Raw genomic sequence first — 18,472 nt, forward strand, 5'->3', positions numbered from 1 at the left:
CCCTGCGTGTGGGTTGTTCCTTTCTGAGCATTCGGAAGAGCTCTGGGAAGGGGAGGGAGGCGATCTGGGTGATTTGGGGGCCGCCTGGGCCTCGGGGGTCCTGCTTCCCAGCTTTGACTTCATCCAGTGTCCAAACGTCTACCTTCCAGATCGCTCCTTCTTTCATACTGTCTTTGAGACGGCTCAGAGCAAGAGAGGCAGGAAGCCTATATCCCTTTGTCGGGCGATACTTACGAAGTGCCTACTGTGTGCATTCTAGGCGCCGTGAAGATACACTTATGAAAGAGACAGACTTCCTGCTCCCAAGGAGCTCCCCAGTTTAACGGGAGAGGTGAGGAACACTCGAGAAACTCTCCTGCCAGGTAGACCTAAACGTGCCTCCAGGGAGGGGAGAAAGCCAGTGAGGAGAATATTCAGAGCAGTCAACGGGCTTTCTTTCTACTCCGGGGCTTCCAGTGGCAGGTTTCTTAGAGCCTTAAAGGGTGGGGTGGTTGGGGAGAGAGAACAGCCTCAGCAAATGCCCTGGGACATGGGGAAAGTGGACCGGAAGAAACAGATCTCAAAAAACAATGTGAACCGTTAGGACCCTGATTGGGGGTGAAAGTATACACGCAAGCGTAGGAAAAAAAAAAAAAAACAAAAACAAAGGGACAGACAGGTGCACGGAACGGTGTTTACTGTGACATACGTGGATGGGTTTAGAGCTACTTTTTATTTTCTTGGGCTTTATTTTTGTTGGTTTGCTTGCAACGAGTTAGGATTTGCCTTGCAAGAGAGCTTTATTGCACAAGCATCCGTATACACGATTTCATCACGAATGAGTTGTATACGCACACGCGAATGCACGCGCACAACCTGCTGGGGTTTGCTCGTTATCATGCCGGAACTGGATCCAATCAGACCCACTTTTGTGCATTTCACTGTTTTTCACTCAATAAATTTTCTTGTGCCGTTATGTCACCTGGTAGAGCTCGAATGCATATGTTTATTTATTTAATTAAAAATTCTTTTCAATGTTTATTTATTTTTGAGAGAGACAGAGACAGAACGCGAGTGGGTGAGGGGCGGAGAGAGAGGGAGACACAGAATCCGAAGCAGGCTCCAGGCTCTGAGCTGTCAGCACAGAGCCCAACAAGGGGCTCGAACTCACAGACTGTGAGATCATGACCTGAGCCGAAGTCGGACACTCAACCGGCTGAGCCCCCCCCCGGGCGCCCCTGCGTATATATTTTTTAGATGGCTGCATGGTATTTTTTTCCCGTTGGGTCATTCTTCCCTGAATCTGTTCAAGCTCCTTGACAGCTACAGATAGAAACTGTTTTCTGCGTTGCAAAATTCTGCCCTGCCCCCCTGCCCTAAGCAATGCTTGCCTCTTTGTTAAAAAGTGTTAGGTCTTCCTTCACATGTCTAGTTTTTTTTTTTTTGTAGTTTCTGGGCATCCAGTCACTAGAGCTATTCCTATTATCTAGATTTTTGTGGGTGTTGGCGGGGGGCAGGGGGAGACTGGATTTTAATTTCATTAAAATTTTTATTTTCCCTTCAATTCCCCTGATCTTTATTTCTTTTTATGTGCGGTGTAATTCAGAGTCCAGTTTTACTTTTTTAGTTTTGTCAACCTCACTTTACTTTTTTTTTTTTTAATTTTTTTTTCAACATTTTTATTTATTTTTGGGACAGAGAGAGACAGAGCATGAACGGGGGAGGGGCAGAGAGAGGGAGACACAGAATCGGAAACAGGCTCCAGGCTCCGAGCCATCAGCCCAGAGCCGACGGGGGGCTCGAACTCACGCGAGATCACTCGAGATCTCGCGAGATCGTGAACTCACCGACCGCGAGATCGTGACCTGGCTGAAGTCGGACGCTTAACCGACTGCGCCACCCAGGCGCCCCAACCTCACTTTACTTTTAAAAAAAAAACTCTAGGGAGCCTGGCAGGCTTAGTTGGTAGGACGTGTGGTTCTTGACCTTGGGGTTGGTGAGTTTGAGCCAAATGTTGGGCATAGAGTTTAGTCAATAAGAAAACTACTTATTTATTTATTTATTATTATTTAGAAATCTTAAGTTTATTTACTTATTTTAAGAGAGAGCGCATGGCGGTGGGTAGAGAGAGAGGAGAGAGGGAATCCCAAGCAGGCTCTGTATTGACCGTGCAGAGCCCAATGTGGGACTTGAACTCATGAACTGTGAGATCATGACCTGAGCTGAAGTCGTATGCTCAACTGACTCAGCCATCCAGGAGCTCCAAGGGGAAAAAAAAAATTTTTTTTAATGTTTATCATTTATTTTGAAAGAGAGAGAGACAGGGGAGTGAGCAGGGGAGGGGCAGAGAGGGAGGGAGAGAGAGAATCCCAAGCAGGGTCCACGCTATCAGCACTGAGCCCGATGCGGGGCTCAAACTCATGAACTGTGAGATCACAACCTGAGCCGAAATCGAGAGCCAGACTCTCAACCAACCGAGCCATGCAGGTGCCCCATACGCCAAGCTATATTCATTCGATTTTGGTCGTTTTAAGTGTGTTTTCTGTTACCTAGGAAAGTAAGTAGGTTTCCCTCCATCCTTTTTTTTTTTTTTTTTTTTTTTTTGTAATCTCTACATCCGACACAGGGCTCAAACTCATGACCCCGAGATGTTTAAAACATTTATTTACTTTTTAAAAAGGTAATCTCTACGCCCAACATGGGCTTGAACTCATGACCCTGAGGTCAAGGGTTCGTGCTGTTCTGAGCCAGCCTGGTTCCCCTCTCTGTGACTTTTTGAGAAGATAAAAAATCTTTATCTACTATCTACCTTATTAAATTCTAACTCCAAGAGTTGTTTATTATGGTCTCTAGAGTGCTTAGGCGCATGGTCCTATGATCAAAAAGGCAAAGAGATACTTAACCAGTGTTGTTTTCTTTCTTTCTTTGATCCTCTTGAATGCATTAGAACATTGTCCGTATGCATCCCTGTATGGTTCTTTAATCGAAATTCTCTTAGTGTTTAGCCATTAGGATATCTCCTTGTATTCTTAATTTTTTTTGAAGGAATGGATGCTGACATTTAATCAAAGTCCTTTCAGCATTTCTCGACAGGATCATATTTTTCTTCCTTAATTTGTTAATGTCACGAATTATGTTGATAGCTTTCTCTACAAAATCAACTTTGTGCCCCCGGAATGAACCTTTACTTACAGTGTTATTCTTCTTTTAATTCATCAATGTATTCTGATACTATGTTGAGAGTTTTGCTTCCAAGTTAATTTAGCTTCTAGGTTTTTACAGTCTTTATTATCAGGTTTTATATTAATGAAACCACAACTTTACATAAATTGGAGATTTCATTCTTTTCCTGTGGCACAGAATAGTTTAAGTTGCATTGGACCAATCAATGGTCCTTGCTGTGTTTTCAACAAGCCCTTGAGTTTTTTTAAATTATTATTATTCTTTCTTTTTTTTTTTTAATTTTTTTTTCAACGTTTATTTAGTTTTGGGACAGAGAGAGACAGAGCATGAACGGGGGAGGGGCAGAGAGAGGGAGACACAGAATCGGAAACAGGCTCCAGGCTCCGAGCCATCAGCTCAGAGCCTGACGTGGGGCTCGAACTCCCGGACCGCGAGATCGTGACCTGGCTGAAGTCGGACGCTTAACCGACTGCGCCACCCAGGCGCCCCTTATTATTTCATTTTTTTTTTTTTAATTTTTTTTTTCAACGTTTATTTATTTTTGGGACAGAGAGAGACAGAGCATGAACGGGGGAGGGGCAGAGAGAGAGGGAGACACAGAATCAGAAACAGGCTCCAGGCTCCGAGCCATCAGCCCAGAGCCCGACCCGGGGCTCGAACTCACGGGCCGCGAGATCGTGACCTGGCTGAAGTCGGACGCTTAACCGACTGCGCCACCCAGGCGCCCTATTATTTCATTTTTAAGTAAACTCTACGCCCAACGTGGGGCTCGAACTCATAACCCCAAGATCAAGAGTCACATGTTCTGACTGAGCCAGCCAGGTGCCCCTTCTTTTCCTTTTATAAATTTATCTTTTTTCTGAACTCCTGCTTTTCGGGGTGCCTGGATGGCTCAGTTAGTTGAGCGTCCAACTCCAGCTCAGGTCATGATCTTTCTTTCATTCTGTGAGTTCCAGCCCCGTGTCAGGCTCTATGCCGACAGCTCAGAGCCTGGAGCCTGCTTCGGCTTCTGTGTCTCCCTCTCTTTCTGCCCCTCCCCCCTCACGCTCTTTCTCTCAAAAATAAAATAAAAACATAAAAAAAAAAAACCTCCTACTTTTGGATTTTACCCTTTCAACCAAGTTTGCTTTCTTTTTCAACAATTTGTATCATTTTTAGGATGCATGCTAGGTTCCTTTGGTTTCTCTTTCTCCTTTTTTAATATTTATTTATTTTTGAGAGAGACAGAGCGTGAGCAGGGGAGGGGCAGAGAGAGAAGGAGACACAGAATCGGAAGCAGGCTCCAGGCTCCCAGCTGTCAGCACAGAGCTCGATGCGGGGCTCGAACTCACAAACCGTGAGATCATGACCTGAGCCGAAGTTGGACGCTTAACCGAGTGAGCCACCCAGGCATCCCAAGAGATATCCCAAATCCCAGCGGTACAGGGCTTGGGCTCTGAACTTGAGAGCCGGGGCCACGTCTGCCATGGGCCCCCACGTTCTAGAACAGAGCCAGGCAGAGGAAGCCACCGGTGAGTGCCTGTAGCCTAGACAGATGCCTGGATGAACGCGAGGGAAGGAAGGCAGGTAGGACCAGAGAGTCAGGGACCCAGTACAGGTCACCTCTGCCCATCGCAGAGCTGGCCTGCGAACCCAGCCTTGTTCCCAGCCCAGTGATCTATCGGCTCACGGGGGTTTGGGCAGAGCCGGATCGGATCTGCTTTCTGAAGGAGCAGAGCAGAAACGGACCCGGTCCCATTGCTGGGGACGCAGTCAAGGGAGATGCGAGTCAGGGGTGCCGGGTGCTGGTCAGAAGGCATTTTCAAGGTGACCCATCTGGAGGAGTGAGGAGAGGGAAGAAGTTTCGAGAGCGCTGGCTTGCCAAGGCTCCGGAGGGTGGGGGGACATGGTGAAGCTTCAGGTCTCTGAAGGAGATGGTTCCAGGTCTCCTGGGGAGCGTTTGGCGTTCCCCGGCGAGAGAAAGAGAAAGAAGGTGGTCTTGAGGCCAGGGGGGCTGGTGGGTGCACGGCCATCTGGGACCCTTGGGGCAGGCCACGCCACTCCCCACAGGCACCCTCAGCCTGGTTGAGGAAGCTGAGGGGACGCTGGCCCCAGAACCCTCTCTGGACCTTAGCACCCCTCCCTCTGCCTCCAGGGAGGAGGTGGGCCAAGCCATGTCCCCAGTGTCTGGCCGCCCCTCCAAGCGCTGGCTCTGGCAGCAGTGGGTGATGGAGAGAGCTCCCCCCCCAGCCCCCCTCCCTGGGAGCCAGCAGCACCGAGGAACAGGACAGGCGGGGGAGCAGAGCTCCCCAACCTCAGCTCTCCTCCCTACCCCAAGAAGCCCTTTGAGGTTTTCCTGGCAGAGTTTAAAGCTTCAATTCATTGAATTGCCTGGCCTGAGGCCCAGGATGAGGGGATGCCGGGAAGGCCCCAGCCCCGCACCCCGGCCCTCACCTTAGCCGCCCCCACTTTCCTGGGACCCTGGCTGGCAGGCCTCCCCGGCTGTCTTCATCCAACGGCACCCACCATCTTCCTCCTCGGGGACCCAGGTATCCTGCCCCTTTCTTGTGAGCAGATGGCCACCCCAGAGGCTCAGGCTTGCTAAATCAGACATTTAAATCCCATAATCCTTGGTGAGAGGCTGACAGAGGGGGGCAGCAGCCCAATCCTCGAAGCAGGGGCAGGAGAGAACCTTGTGCCAGCCCTGGTAGGGCAGGGGGGGCGGGGGAGGAGGGACAGTTGGTTCCTGAGTTATGAATGGAGTCCCCCCCTCCCTTGTTGTCATGCAGCCCGCAGACTGACCCAGTCTCCAGCTTTTGTTCTCCTCCCGGAACCCCGGCGTGGCACCCCCCTTCCCCCCCCCAGCCCCCACTCCCCGGACACTCAGGTGGCTGCCTCCCAACATCACCTCCTGACTCGCCCCTGCGGCACGGCAGGCCCCACGCAGCCTCCACGGGCACCCGCCCCTCAGACACACAGGTGTTAGCAAAATTTTATTGTAAAATAAAACCCAATATAAAAAGGGGATATAAAAAGGGGAGAGGGGGAAGGGTGTGGGGAAATACGCAGATGTGCCTCGAAGAGTGCAAAAGAAATTGATCCTGAGGAGTCGGGGGCAGGGAACAGACCTTGACAGATACAGATCCTACACCAGGGATCGGATCCCTCGCGGGCGTAGGACAGAGTCAGACTTCCTTTTAGGAAGTGAGGTTCGGCGAGAGGGAAGACAGGATTCGGCCGGGCCAGCAAGGAGGGGGACCCCTGACCAGCTGTCCCGGTCGTAGGAACTTGATCATCCCATCCACCAACAGGGACGTTAGGGAATCAGCACCCGTGAAGGCACCAAGTCTCAGACATCGTGTAATAAAAAAAAACCTGTTTGGGGGCAAGACATGTATCATTTCGTGAACCCTCACAACAAACACCGTGAGGTAGGTATGGTTATTAGCATTTCATAAAAATGGACAATAAAATCAGGACAAATTCAATAGCTGGTTAAAATGGTAGAGAACTGGGCTTGCGGCCCAGCGTATGATTGGTTCTAGAACGCTCTTTATAGGCAGGAACATTCTCCTACCTCCCTCACGGTTCCTCATAGTAAAAAATCTTAAAAAACTCGGTTGGAAGGTCCCACCTCCCCCTACTAACCAACTACGTAGGCCAACTTTGTTAGCGGAGCCTTAGGCTAAGGTAAGTGGAAAAATTCATGGTGTTTCCGAGGCATACCTGTACCAAGCAGGGGAACAGACCAAGCTTGTGTGTTCAAGCTCCCAAGTCCCAAAAATGCCAGGGAAGGAGGACAAGGGTGAGGGTGTCAGTTGGGGGGGGGGGGGGGGCGGCACCGGAAGCGGAAGGACATCAGTCTGAGTCAAGCCCCTCTCTCTTCAACATTGGCTTTTTATGGCGGGAGGTAGACTGCCCCTTCTTAGCCTTCAGGTGGCTGTTGGCGAGACAAGGGGCAGGGAAAGAGATGACGTCAGTGAGTGGGAGGCGTGTCTCAGATCCAGGCTCTGAAGGGCCCCAGGCAGGAGCAGGGGAATTTAAGCTGAAATGGTCACCACCACCCGCGGATGTGTTTACCGAGCACCCGGGGTACTTCTGGGTCGTGTCGTCGTCTTTCCCCACCCCGTCTGACAAACAAGGAAACTGAGCCCAATAAAGGGAGTCGCGAAGCCACGCAGACCTGCTGGTGGTCGGCAGGGCTGGGGAACTGTCTCAACCCTGCGGTGTCTCATACTCCCACATGGTTATCAGGCCTCTTTTTGGGACCCCAGCTCTGAGCTAGGGGTTGCTGGAAATGACCAAGAGGCACGAAAGGGGGTGCAGGATACAACTGGGGGAAGACCGAGCAGGGCAGGTCCCACTGTCAGGGCACCAGTTCCTTTTTGCCTTGAAAGTGGGATTAGAATGGAGTCCTGTGGCCTTTCGCGGCAGGAAGGCAGGGGAGTGGGGCTGGGAGAGGGCCCAGGTCACTCACCTGGAGTGAGCCCTGCTTCCGCCTGGCTCCTTTCCACTCTGGGCATCCTTCAGCTCCAAGGCCTCATTCAGCTCTCGGAACATCTCGAAGCGTTCACGCCCACGGATCTGCGGCAGGGAGGAGGGGGATAAAGAAGTATTAGGGCGAAAGTCACAGTACCACTTAACGCACCTTGTGACTGGAGATCTGAAGTTAGGCACAACCTTCAGCCATTGTCTTAAGGCACCACTGCCCCCTACTGGCAAACGCCCTAATTGCAGGCAAAGCAGTCAAGCAGAAAACCACATTTTGAAACAAATCTTCAACCCAGTAATATTAACTTCAAAGGAATCGGGGCACCTGGGTGGCTCAATGGGTTAAGCATCCCGCCCTTGATTACCTGAAGGGTGAAATATTCTCCATCCAGTGGCTTCTTCTTTTGTGGGGGAGTAGAGCTGGTGCTGGGGGGCAGCGCTGGGAAAGAGGTGAGGAACGGCGAGAGAAGAGTAAATTTTGAGCCGAACTGCACCCTCCCTGCCTCCTCTCGTCCTGCCCGCTTACCTCGCTTAGTGCTCCCAGGGGGCGGCTCAGGGCAAGGCTCCCCCTTCTTGCGGAAATTTTCCTCCTCAGTGCGCCGGTCTCTCCCAGGACAGGCACAAACTCGTACCTCGAAGCTGTTCCGTCCCAGCAGCTTCCCACTACCCACGTAAGAAGACAGAAGCTGGAGGCAGTGAGGGAGATGGGGCCCCCCTTACTCCCCACCTCCTTCATCCTACGTGGAGCCTAAAAGCCTAAGGAGTATCGAGAAGCCGGGTAAGAGAAGGTCCCAAAGCCAGAGAAAGGAAAACTTGGAGGCGGAGGGTGGGGGACGGCAGAGGAGATTCCACAGGCGGGGATGGGAATGAGCAGGAAGGACGGGACGGGCGATAGCACGGGAGAGAGTGGCCTGGGGCAGGGTGGCGTGCGGGTCCCTACTTGGAGTCTTCCAGGGTGATGATGGTGATGATGGGCCTCCGGTTCATGCCCCCCATGCAGGAACTGTTACACATGAAATTGTAGTGGATGGTGGTACAGTCAGAGCCGACCTGGGAGAGAAGATCGGGCCGAGTGAGGCCACCCAGCGCCGGGCAGGCCTGCAGTGTGTAGGCTGGTTTCCTCAACCGTGCACTGGGGACCACCCGGCTGGCTGTGCACACCGCACGCGGCCGTGGGGAGGTTGCGTAAGAAGGAGAAAGCCCCCCCCCCCATCTCCCACCTGGACGGCCGCTGACAAACCCCTCCCCCACCTCCTCCCAGAGACCCCAGATGCCAAAGCAGACCTCGGGCGGCTCGTAGGGCACCACGACGCTATGTCGGAAAGTGTTTCTGTCGTCCAGGTACTTGGCATGCAAGTTTCCTTCCACTCGGATGAGATGCTGGGGAGGCGCCAGACCTGAGAGCAATCGGGGAGGAATCAGGGGCCGGGGGACCCTAGCAGCAGGCCCTGCCCCATCTGTAGCCCCCGACGGCTCACCATCGCTACTGTCAGGGCAGCGCTCGTGGTGGGGACAGCGCCTCACGACCTCTGTCATGAACTCTGACTTCTTATAAATGGCCATGGCGCGGACACAGGTTCCCGGTGGGGGCGGCGATCGGACCCACAGCTGCACGGGGCAGGTCTTCGCCAGCTGGCAAAACAGCTTGTTGAGGGGAGGGGAGTACTGTGAGGGAAGGAGAAGGGATGGACAGGTCAGGGGACGAGTGCCTGGGGCGGCGGGGGGTCACATGCACCAGCACCACTTACACACCAACCGGAAGCCGTGAGGGAAAGGTGGTTCCGGATGGCGGGGTTGGGGGTCTTTATCCCAGAAGCTCACTTACAAAAGCCAAGAAAGGAAGGAGTGAAGGAAAAAAGAAAAGTTCCACGGCCCCGTGAGCGAGGCTGAGTGGAACAGGACGGGTGACGGAAGCCCAAGGTCAAAGGGGAAATGTCAACTTTGGGGCAGGGGCAAGGCCAAAGGTCACAGGCCAAACTAAATAGGTCAGATGTAGGGAGACTGACAAGAAGGTAAGAGAGGAGGAATCCTAAAGTTCTGAACAGAGAAAGCCAGGGGGGCTACGGCCTGGAAACCGGCCCCTCAGGGCCACTGACCGTGCAAGTAACCGACTTGGCTGTCCCCGACTGCAGGAACCCTAAATGGAAACCATAGGCGCCCGGGTAGGTCTTCTGCGAAGGGACAAAGGATGACAGGGGCCAGGAGATGGCTGGCGCAGGGGTGGCTGGCGCAGGGGCTGTTGGTGCCGGAACCGCTGACATTCCGGAAGCATCATCTGGTGCTTCATCCAGCCAGTTTGCGACATCTTCCGAGAGCGGCAGCTCATTCATCGCTGAGGACAGCTCGGAAGACTGCAGGGGGGAGAGGCAGGAGTCAGAGGGCCAGGTCTCCGGCCCCTGTCCCTATAGTGTCCCCCTCCAGCAACCCCCCACCTCCAGTCCTTACCAGAACATTGTTTTCGGGAAGTCTGAAAGAGAAGAGCGGAACGTCAGTGCTGGGGTTTGTTTTCTACAGAGGCTCCACCGGGGGGCTGGGGAATGGGGTGGGTGGGCAGGACTGGGGGGTTCTGGGGGGCTGGCAGGGAGCCCACCCCGCCCCCCACTTACAGGTTCCACAATTCCGAAAATGTCTCCTGGCTCAGAGGGGGCTCGATGGTGAGTTCCAACGGCGGCTCCTGCATTGTGGCCCCTGGGAGGACAGTGCGGCCGCTGTGGAGGGAAGGAGGGTCCGACCTGAGACACACCCAACCCCGGGGTCCCCCGTCTTCCCGGGAACAGGGCTGCCCCTGCCCGACCCTTTGCCAGCCCCTCGCACATGTCCTCCAGACACAAAGGTACCCAGAGAGGGAATCCCAACCTTCCCACCACTGAACCCATGAGCCTTCGTGGAAGGGTACCCTACTTCTGCTCTTTCTTGGTAAGAAGGATGAAGTGAATGTCAGCCACTCCCTCCACCTGGGGGACGATCCCTCCATGGACCCCTGACATTCCCCGCCAGATCCCTTCATCACAAAGCCTTCTTCTTTCTTTCTTTTTTTTTTTTTAATGCTTATTTATTTTTGAAGGAGAGAGGGACACAGCGTGAGCAGGGGAGGGGCAGAGAGGGAAGGACACAGAATCCAAAGCAGGCTCCAAGTTCTGAGCTGTCAGCACAGAGCCCGACGCGGGGCTCGAACTCACGAACTGTGAGGTTCAAGAACCTTTGACAGGTGTCCTGTCAAAGAACCACCAGCCAAACTCTGTCATCTGATTCTAATTCCAGGGTGGTATGCCATCAGACACCTTTGCTTATTCCTTTCGGCTGTTGCCTCTGGGGGACTAGAAACTTCCTCAGTGCAGCCACGTTATCTGTTGTGCTCACCTCAGCAACGTAGGTAATGCCATATGCCTTGCGTCTGGTTGGGCTCTCTAACTGTAAGTGAATTGTCGTGCCCAAGCCATGAGCAAACGGGCTGTGAGCGGTCCAAGGGGCAGGCGAGTTCAGAGGGGTGGTCCCAGTCCGGGCCGGGGCACTTGCCACCATCTCGTAACACCTTCCCTGACTCCAAGTTTATCAGCTTTGCGAGAAAACACACCTGCCGCGTGGGTCCAGGTTCATTGCTTTTTTGTTGCTGTCTCGTAGGGCCTTGACAAACTATCACCTCCCACCCTCGTCCCAAGCAGCTTTTTCCATTATAATCTCCCTTAACATTCGCCTCCACCTGCGTGGGATCCAGGGCGCGCTTTCTTGTGAGTTCGGTTTGTGAAATCCTTTCAAGCGCCTCGTCTCATTTGTCTCGGTCACCTGACAGGCGAGGAAGCCCGAGTCCCAGCGAGAGGTGAAGTGAATTGCGTGCCCGACACACAGACGAATGAATGAGCTTTTTATTCAAAATGACCGTTCAAACGTCTAGGAGTAAGATGCTTGCTTCGTCACAGACGACTCTGCAGAGCCCTCTTTTGTAATCAGTTAAGGCTGGAGGTGCAGATTTGGGTTGACAAAAGTCCTTGGATTAAGAGGTTGGCAAAGGGCTACCTGTCACGGCGGCTAACGCTGGCTGACGGGGGTATTGGCTACGCACGTGCGTGGAAGGAAGCAAGAGAGGGCCCCAGCGGGGAGTGATCCCAAACACTTAATTTGTGGGGACGGACCAGGACCCCTCCTCCATCAGTGATCAAAAGAACTTTGAGATTTTATGGAAGGGAGCTCAAGAGAACGGGGAGGGGGCTCAGAAGTCAGAAGGGTTGAAATTGCACTGTTACACTTGCTGCGTGACTTTACCTATCTTAACAGGCTAGCCTTTTGGCTTCCTCCCATGCAAGGCACTGAGTTTTTGTGTGTTTAGTGAAAGGTCCCCAGGACCAGGGAACATGGAGCAGCTGTAGCAGACAGATCACGGGCTCGGGAGCCGGACAGGCTAGGCCTGCATCCCAGGCGCACCACCTAATATTCGCAGGATTTGGGGAGGTGAGGGTTAGGGTTAGGGTTACTTAACCTCTCGGAGCCTTAAGTGTCCTTTGCTCTAAAACTGCACCTTACTTATTACGGATGATGTAAGGAGCTGAGCAAAGTGCCTGGAGCGTAGGAAGAGCCCAAAATGTGCCACAACGGTTAAGTCCGAGACTCAGTCCCGCTGGGAGGGACACAGCCCCACAGACAGAGGTCTCCCTCTCTTGGTCCTGGGCAGCAACTAAATTCTCAATGTTTCTCTCTCGAAAATGCACAATCACTAGGAAACCTTTTCAGAGCAGGTACTCCCCACGGAGAAGAGCCTCAAGGGCCATTAAATGAAACTGTCAGAAGCGGAACCAGACTTTCCGAATGGCTGGGGAGGCAGGACTTGACATTGATATCCCTGGCGGGAAGGCCATAAACTCAGCTGGGACTCCAAGGGCAGGCCCACCCCACTACCATCATGACAATGGCTGCTGTTTGTAATCAATCCCCACAGGGGCCCACTGCTTTCGGTGGCTTATCTCATTAATCCTCTCAAGAAGCCTGTAAGGTAGGTGTCATCAGCCGAGGGAACCCGAGGTTAAAGTAATTAAGTCACTCACCCGGGCTCAGGGCCAGGGATTTGAACCTGGGCTGTCCACAGCCACCTCCAAGCTCTAAATAATTATGTCCCCCCCAACCCCCGGGGCTTCATCCAGAGCCTTGTGCCAAAAACATTTGTTTTGGCTGAAAGCTATTTGATTGGGGGGGAAGAAAAAAAAAAGAGGGTTCTGGAAAGTAGTCAGGGCAGCGTCTGGTAAAACGGAACACCTTACTACTTTGTACCGGGAGGCTAGCGCAAAAATGTTCCTCAGTATGGTTCCCAGATGGCAGGTGATAAGAAACAATGTTACTATCAGCAGGGAGTGGCTAAATGACAGTGGTATCCTCACAAGAGAAATTTACTACAGCAATTTAAGGAAATGAATTTATTTGTATATGTGTAACTAGATATAGCTCAGAAAACTGTGGATTAAAAAATACATTGGGGCGCCTGGGTGGCGCAGTCGGTTAAGCGTCTGACTTCAGCCAGGTCATGATCTTGCGGTCTGTGAGTTCGAGCCCCGCGTCAGGCTCTGGGCTGATGGCTCAGAGCCTGGAACCTGTTTCCGATTCTGTGTCTCCCTCTCTCTCTGTCCCTCCCCCGTTCATGCTCTGTCTCTCTCTGTCCCAAAAATAAATAAACGTTGAAAAAAAAAATTTAAAAAAAAAATACAATTTGCAGGGCGGGAGGTGGGGAAGAGTCAAACACAGTAAAACATACGTAGTTCATGTAAATTAAAAATACAAAGACTACAGTTGACCCTTGAACAAGGGTGGGTGGGGGTTAGGGGTACCAACCCCCTGTGCTGTTGAAAATCCGAGTGTATCTTTTGACTCCCCCCAAGTTTAACTACTAACAACCTACTGGTGAGCTCTGATCGTTTTGATAGGATAGTAATGGTTTCAGAGAAAGGGGGATATGTATGCTTATGGGGGGGGGGTACTGTCAAAGGGTTCTAGCTTGATTAATAAAGAAAAAAAAGGGGGTGCCCCGGTGGCTCAGTCGGTTGAGCGACTGACTTTGGTCCAGGTCACGATCTCGGTTTGTGAGTTCAAGCCCCACATCGGGCTCTCTGCTCTCAGCGCAGAGCCCGCTTCGGATTCCTCTGCCCTTTTCTCTCTGCCCCTCCCCTGCTTGCGCTGTCTCCAAAAAATTAAAAAATAAATAAAGAAAAGATGGTAGTCATACGTGTGTAATTAACATACGGACTCAGATAAGACAAAATATTGTTATAATTGTTTGGTGTACTTATTCGGTGGGAATAGAAGTGTTGTGTATTTTTCTAAAATAAAGCTAAAGAAGGAAATGACATAATACTCTGGACAATTTCACAAACGTATGTCTAGCTGCTCCCCAGAAGCCCACCCATGTTTCTGAGGTAAAAAATCTACATAAGTCGAAATGCATAATTTTACCATTTAGATAGCAAAATTGGACAAATTGATACAAGCTTGTGACCCAGCCCTATCAAGCCCAAGATACTTTGCCATATTTCCTTCTAACAGTCGTACAGCACCATTTATTCACTTTCCTTTCCCCACGGATTCATTTTGGGGCCTTTGTAGAGGACCATTTGACCACACTCATGTGTCTTTTCCTGGGCTCTAGTCTAGTTCATGGTTGTCGTCCGACTGTAGCTTTATAGGAATCTTGAGGTCAGGTAGTTTAAGACTTCCAACTTTGTACTACACTTTCATTTCGGAGTCAGCTGATCAATTTCTACAAACGAACCTGCTAAGATTTTGCATGGGATTGAATTAAATCGCTTTTGACCTCTCAACACTATTGAGTGTTCCATCCATGAATATGGTACTCTGTTATCTACAACTTCCATAAATTCTCTCAGCAATATTTTGTAGTTTTTAGTATAGAACTCTCATCCCTTTTTTTTTTTCAATTTATCCCCAGGATGCCATGTTTCGGATGTTACCATAAGTGGCATTGTTTTTACAATTCATTTTCTGACTTCAGATTCAATGGTTGCCATTATATAAAAATACAGTTTATGTATATTACCTTTAAAACCTGTGACCGTGCTATAATCATTTATCAGTCATGGTAGCTTTGCTTTTTTAAAGATTTTAGGGGCGCCTGGGTGGCTCGGTCGGTTAAGCATCCGACTTCAGCTCACGGTCCGTGAGTTCGAGCCCCGCGTCGGGCTCTGGGCTGACCGCTCAGAGCCTGGAGCCTGTTTCCGATTCTGTGTCTCCCTCTCTCTCTGCCCCTCCCCCGTTCATGCTCTGTCTCTCTCTGTCTCAGAAATAAATAAACATTAAAAAAATTTTTTTTAAGGATTTTATTGTTTAAGTAATCTCTACACCCGACGTGGGGCTTGAACTTACAACCCCGAGGCCAAGAGTTGCATGCTTTAGCGACTGAGCCAGCCAGGCAGTGCCCTTCATGATGGTTTTTCAATGAATTTTCTATTAGCCTGGCTAACACCTTCAGTACAATGTTGAAGGGGTGAGAGTCGAATCCTTTTCTATTTCCTGATCTTAGAGGACAAGCATTTGGTCTCTCGCTATTATGTATTGATGGTAACTCGATTGGAGGTGCCTTTGAACAGCCTAAGTTTTCCTTTTTCTGGTTTGGTGGGGGGTTGGCTTTTCTTTTTTATCATGGAAAGGTATTGCATGATGTCAAGTGTTTTTTATGCAGCTGTGGAAATCATCATAGGATTTTTATCCTTCAATCCATTAATATGGCAAATTACACCGATCGATTTTTTGAATGTTAATCATCATTGCAGTCTAGAGATAAACTCCACTTGGTCAGGATGTATTTATCATTTCTATATACTATCAGATTTGATTTGCTAAAACTTGTCACATTTTTGCATATATATGTGCTAGCAGGAATACGGGTCTAAATGTTCTTTTCTTGCAATGTCCCCGTCTGGTTTTGGTATCAGGATTCTGAGGATTATCCTAAAATTAGTTTGGAAATGTTACCTCTTCTTTATTCTGCAAGAGTTTGTGTTAGATTGGTATTGTTTCTTCCTCAAAGTTAGAGAAGAACAAAGGAGAAATAGAATAGAAAATAGCATTAAGGTGGCAGACGTAAACCCAAATTTTACAATAATTGCATTACATTTAAATGGGCCAAACACTCCAATTAAAAGCAATTTAGTGGGGAAAGGAAGGCTGTTAGGAGCTAGGAGAACGGGATACCCATATAGGAAAAACCAAAAATAAAAACAAAACCTTGACCCGTATGTCCCATCATGATAAAAATTATTTTTAAATTAATTAATTATGGCTTATAGACCTAAGTATAAAGCCTAAAACCCTAAAGGTTCTAGAGAAAAATATCCTAGAGTATCTCATGACCTTGGGGTCAAGCAAAGGTTTTTCTAAACAGGTCACAGAAAATATTTGAAAGATAAAAGAAGAATCTTCTGCTGCTCCTCTTCAACAAATAGGCAAGCAACAGGTCAAACACAGGAGAAAACACTTGACAAAAGACTCCTATCCAGGATGTATAAAGAACTGCCTGCAACTGAACACAATTTTTAAGCAGCACATACACCAACTTAAAGAAATGGGGGGAAAGATCTAGAGTCACTTCCATTAAGACGTAGGAATGGCCAATAAGCAGGTGGAAATGGATCATAGTGCAGAGGACTGCAAATGAACACCACAACGATGTGCACAATATTAGGAAGACTGACAGACCACACACATGTGAGGAAGGACAGATCTTGCTGGTGGGAATGCAAAACGGGACAACCGCTTTGAAATATAGGAATTTGCAAGTTTACATCTCCTCTCTTACCTAGCAATTCCACTCCTAAGTAGTCGTCCAAAAAAAAAAAAAAAAAATTGTACAAGAATGTTAAAAGCAGCTTTATTAAGAATAGCCCCAAACGGGAAACATCTCAAAGGGTCATCATAAGAAGAATGGATAAACAATCCATCGTTTATTCATCCAATGGAGTAGGCTAAATACAAAGCAGCAAAGCATTGATACAAGACTGATACACGCAGGAATGTCACACGGGTGAATGTCACAGGCATTACGCTGCAGGCGAGAAGCCTACACAAAGGAGCACATACTGTGTGATTCCATTTACAGGACGTTCTCCAAAGGGCAAAACTGGTGACAGAACCCAAAGATGAGGGTCAGAGATCGACTAGGAAGAGAGGCACGTTCACCTTCTCCGGGGCGATGACAATGTGTATTTTGACGGGCTTTACGCGGTGGTTAGTTGCCACGACTCGTCTAATTGCAGTCGGCGGAAACGCTACCCCAATTTCGGAACAAGCAGCACGCAAGCACCGCGCGCGGGGTCCAGGACGCAGCAGGTGCGCCGACCGCGAGCGCAGGCTGGAAACACCGCGCCCCAAGTGACTGACAGGCGGGAGGCCGGCCCCCAGTCCGCTCGGCTCGGCGGGCCCCGCCCCCTCCAGGCCCGCCCCTTCCGCCCCCGCGACGTTCGCTCTGCGTCCGAAATCGGAATGGCTGGGCTGCAGCCGGATGCCGGAGAAACCGTGTCTCCGCCACAGACGGACCGCGCATCGTCGGCCGCTTTCACCATTTAATTCTCAAACGTACCCATTCTCGAAAATACCCAGGGCTTGCCCTCGGCACGCTTTTTAAAACCCCGTCGCACGCAATGGTAGCGTCCGTCCAGATGGCAGGCAACGGGGTGGAGCACACCATTCAAAGAGGGGGAGGGACTGAGGTTTGCATCAAAACAAATACCCCTTCCCTCCCCGAAGCGGCTGCTAAGTAGCTCGGGGAAGGACAAAAAAAAGTAGAGGAGGGGGCTAGTAGCCTCCCTCCGCAAGTTAGAGGAGCCTGTCGGAATGACATTTTCTCTCTATGCCCTCTCATCGGGTGCACAGTGAACTGCTCCGGAAAAAGAAACCGGAAGCGCTCCTGCAAGTGGCAAAATGTAAATGCAGAGCCAAACAATAACAGGGCTCGTGGGCCTCTCCGGCCCGGACAGTCCTCCCGGGCTTCGCGGGCAAATCTCTCGTCGAGCACTTCCCACTTCCACAACTGACAGTCTAATTGGATTTGCTCCATCTAGCGGAGCCGGGGACCGGTTGGAAAGATCGCTCCAGGAAGGACAAAGGTCCGGAAGTTATGGGACCTGAGCAGCTTGGGCTTCCCGGATCATCCCCCGAATAATCATTTCGGAATGGAGCCCGAGGTTCCACCAGGATGCTGTGGGCCCTAAAATCTCGGATCACGGGTCCCCCAACCAAATTCCGAGATCCGAGCGTCTCATATCCTGATGCTTTGTGCGTCCTATTTCAGGGTTCCCCACACCCAGCCCTGGGATGGGGGTGGGGTGGGGGAAGAACACTTTAGGCCGGCTGAAGGTCCCACTCTCCTGTTCAGCTCTGAGTTCGGCTGGTCCTAACATCCCCATCATCCACACCGAGGCCTCCCAACATTGCATTCCTATGTCGGTGCCGTCAACCAAGCGTCCATTCCCCCAAATCGCTAAGTCCCCAGTGCCCCATCCCCAGACCCCACAATTCTCCCAAGCTGAAAATACACGGAGCCAAGAGCCGGTGACTCAGACAGGACTCATCTGGCTCAGGCAGGAGCTTACCCGAACCTCAGGGGAGCGTGTCACCGTCCTGGGAAGCACGCTCCGAGGCCGGACGCCAGAGGACCCCGGAGCCCAGCAGCTACCTGCGCCTAGGATGGTGGCTCTGGACTTTTGAGAAGCTCAAAACTTTTAGCGCCAGACAGAGCACATGGGAGGGGAAAATCCCAATCCCAGCAACCCCCGCGAGGCTCCTGGCACAAAGCTGGACAGTCGCCATGACAAGTAAGGGCAAGCAGTTCGCCGGGAGGCGGTGGGAG

The 18,472-nt window shown here is 50.9% G+C and overlaps 1 protein-coding gene across 1 annotated transcript; it reads right to left on the reverse strand.

The window, feature by feature from the left end:
• Positions 1–6,121: 6,121 nt before the first annotated feature.
• Positions 6,122–18,365, reverse strand: TP53 (tumor protein p53). Its single transcript, XM_047832341.1, has 11 exons — positions 18,216–18,365; positions 10,239–10,340; positions 10,078–10,099; positions 9,729–9,983; positions 9,111–9,297; positions 8,917–9,029; positions 8,573–8,682; positions 8,159–8,295; positions 7,998–8,071; positions 7,619–7,725; positions 6,122–7,081 (listed from the first exon to the last, which is right to left on the reverse strand). The coding sequence occupies exons 2-11, from the start codon at positions 10,310–10,312 to the stop codon at positions 7,000–7,002; spliced, it is 1,161 nt and encodes a 386-aa protein (XP_047688297.1). The 5' UTR covers positions 10,313–10,340; positions 18,216–18,365; the 3' UTR covers positions 6,122–6,999.
• Positions 18,366–18,472: the final 107 nt, after the last annotated feature.

This window comes from Prionailurus viverrinus, chromosome E1 (genome assembly GCF_022837055.1).
Source record: "Prionailurus viverrinus isolate Anna chromosome E1, UM_Priviv_1.0, whole genome shotgun sequence".
Taxonomy (NCBI): Eukaryota; Metazoa; Chordata; class Mammalia; order Carnivora; family Felidae; genus Prionailurus; species Prionailurus viverrinus.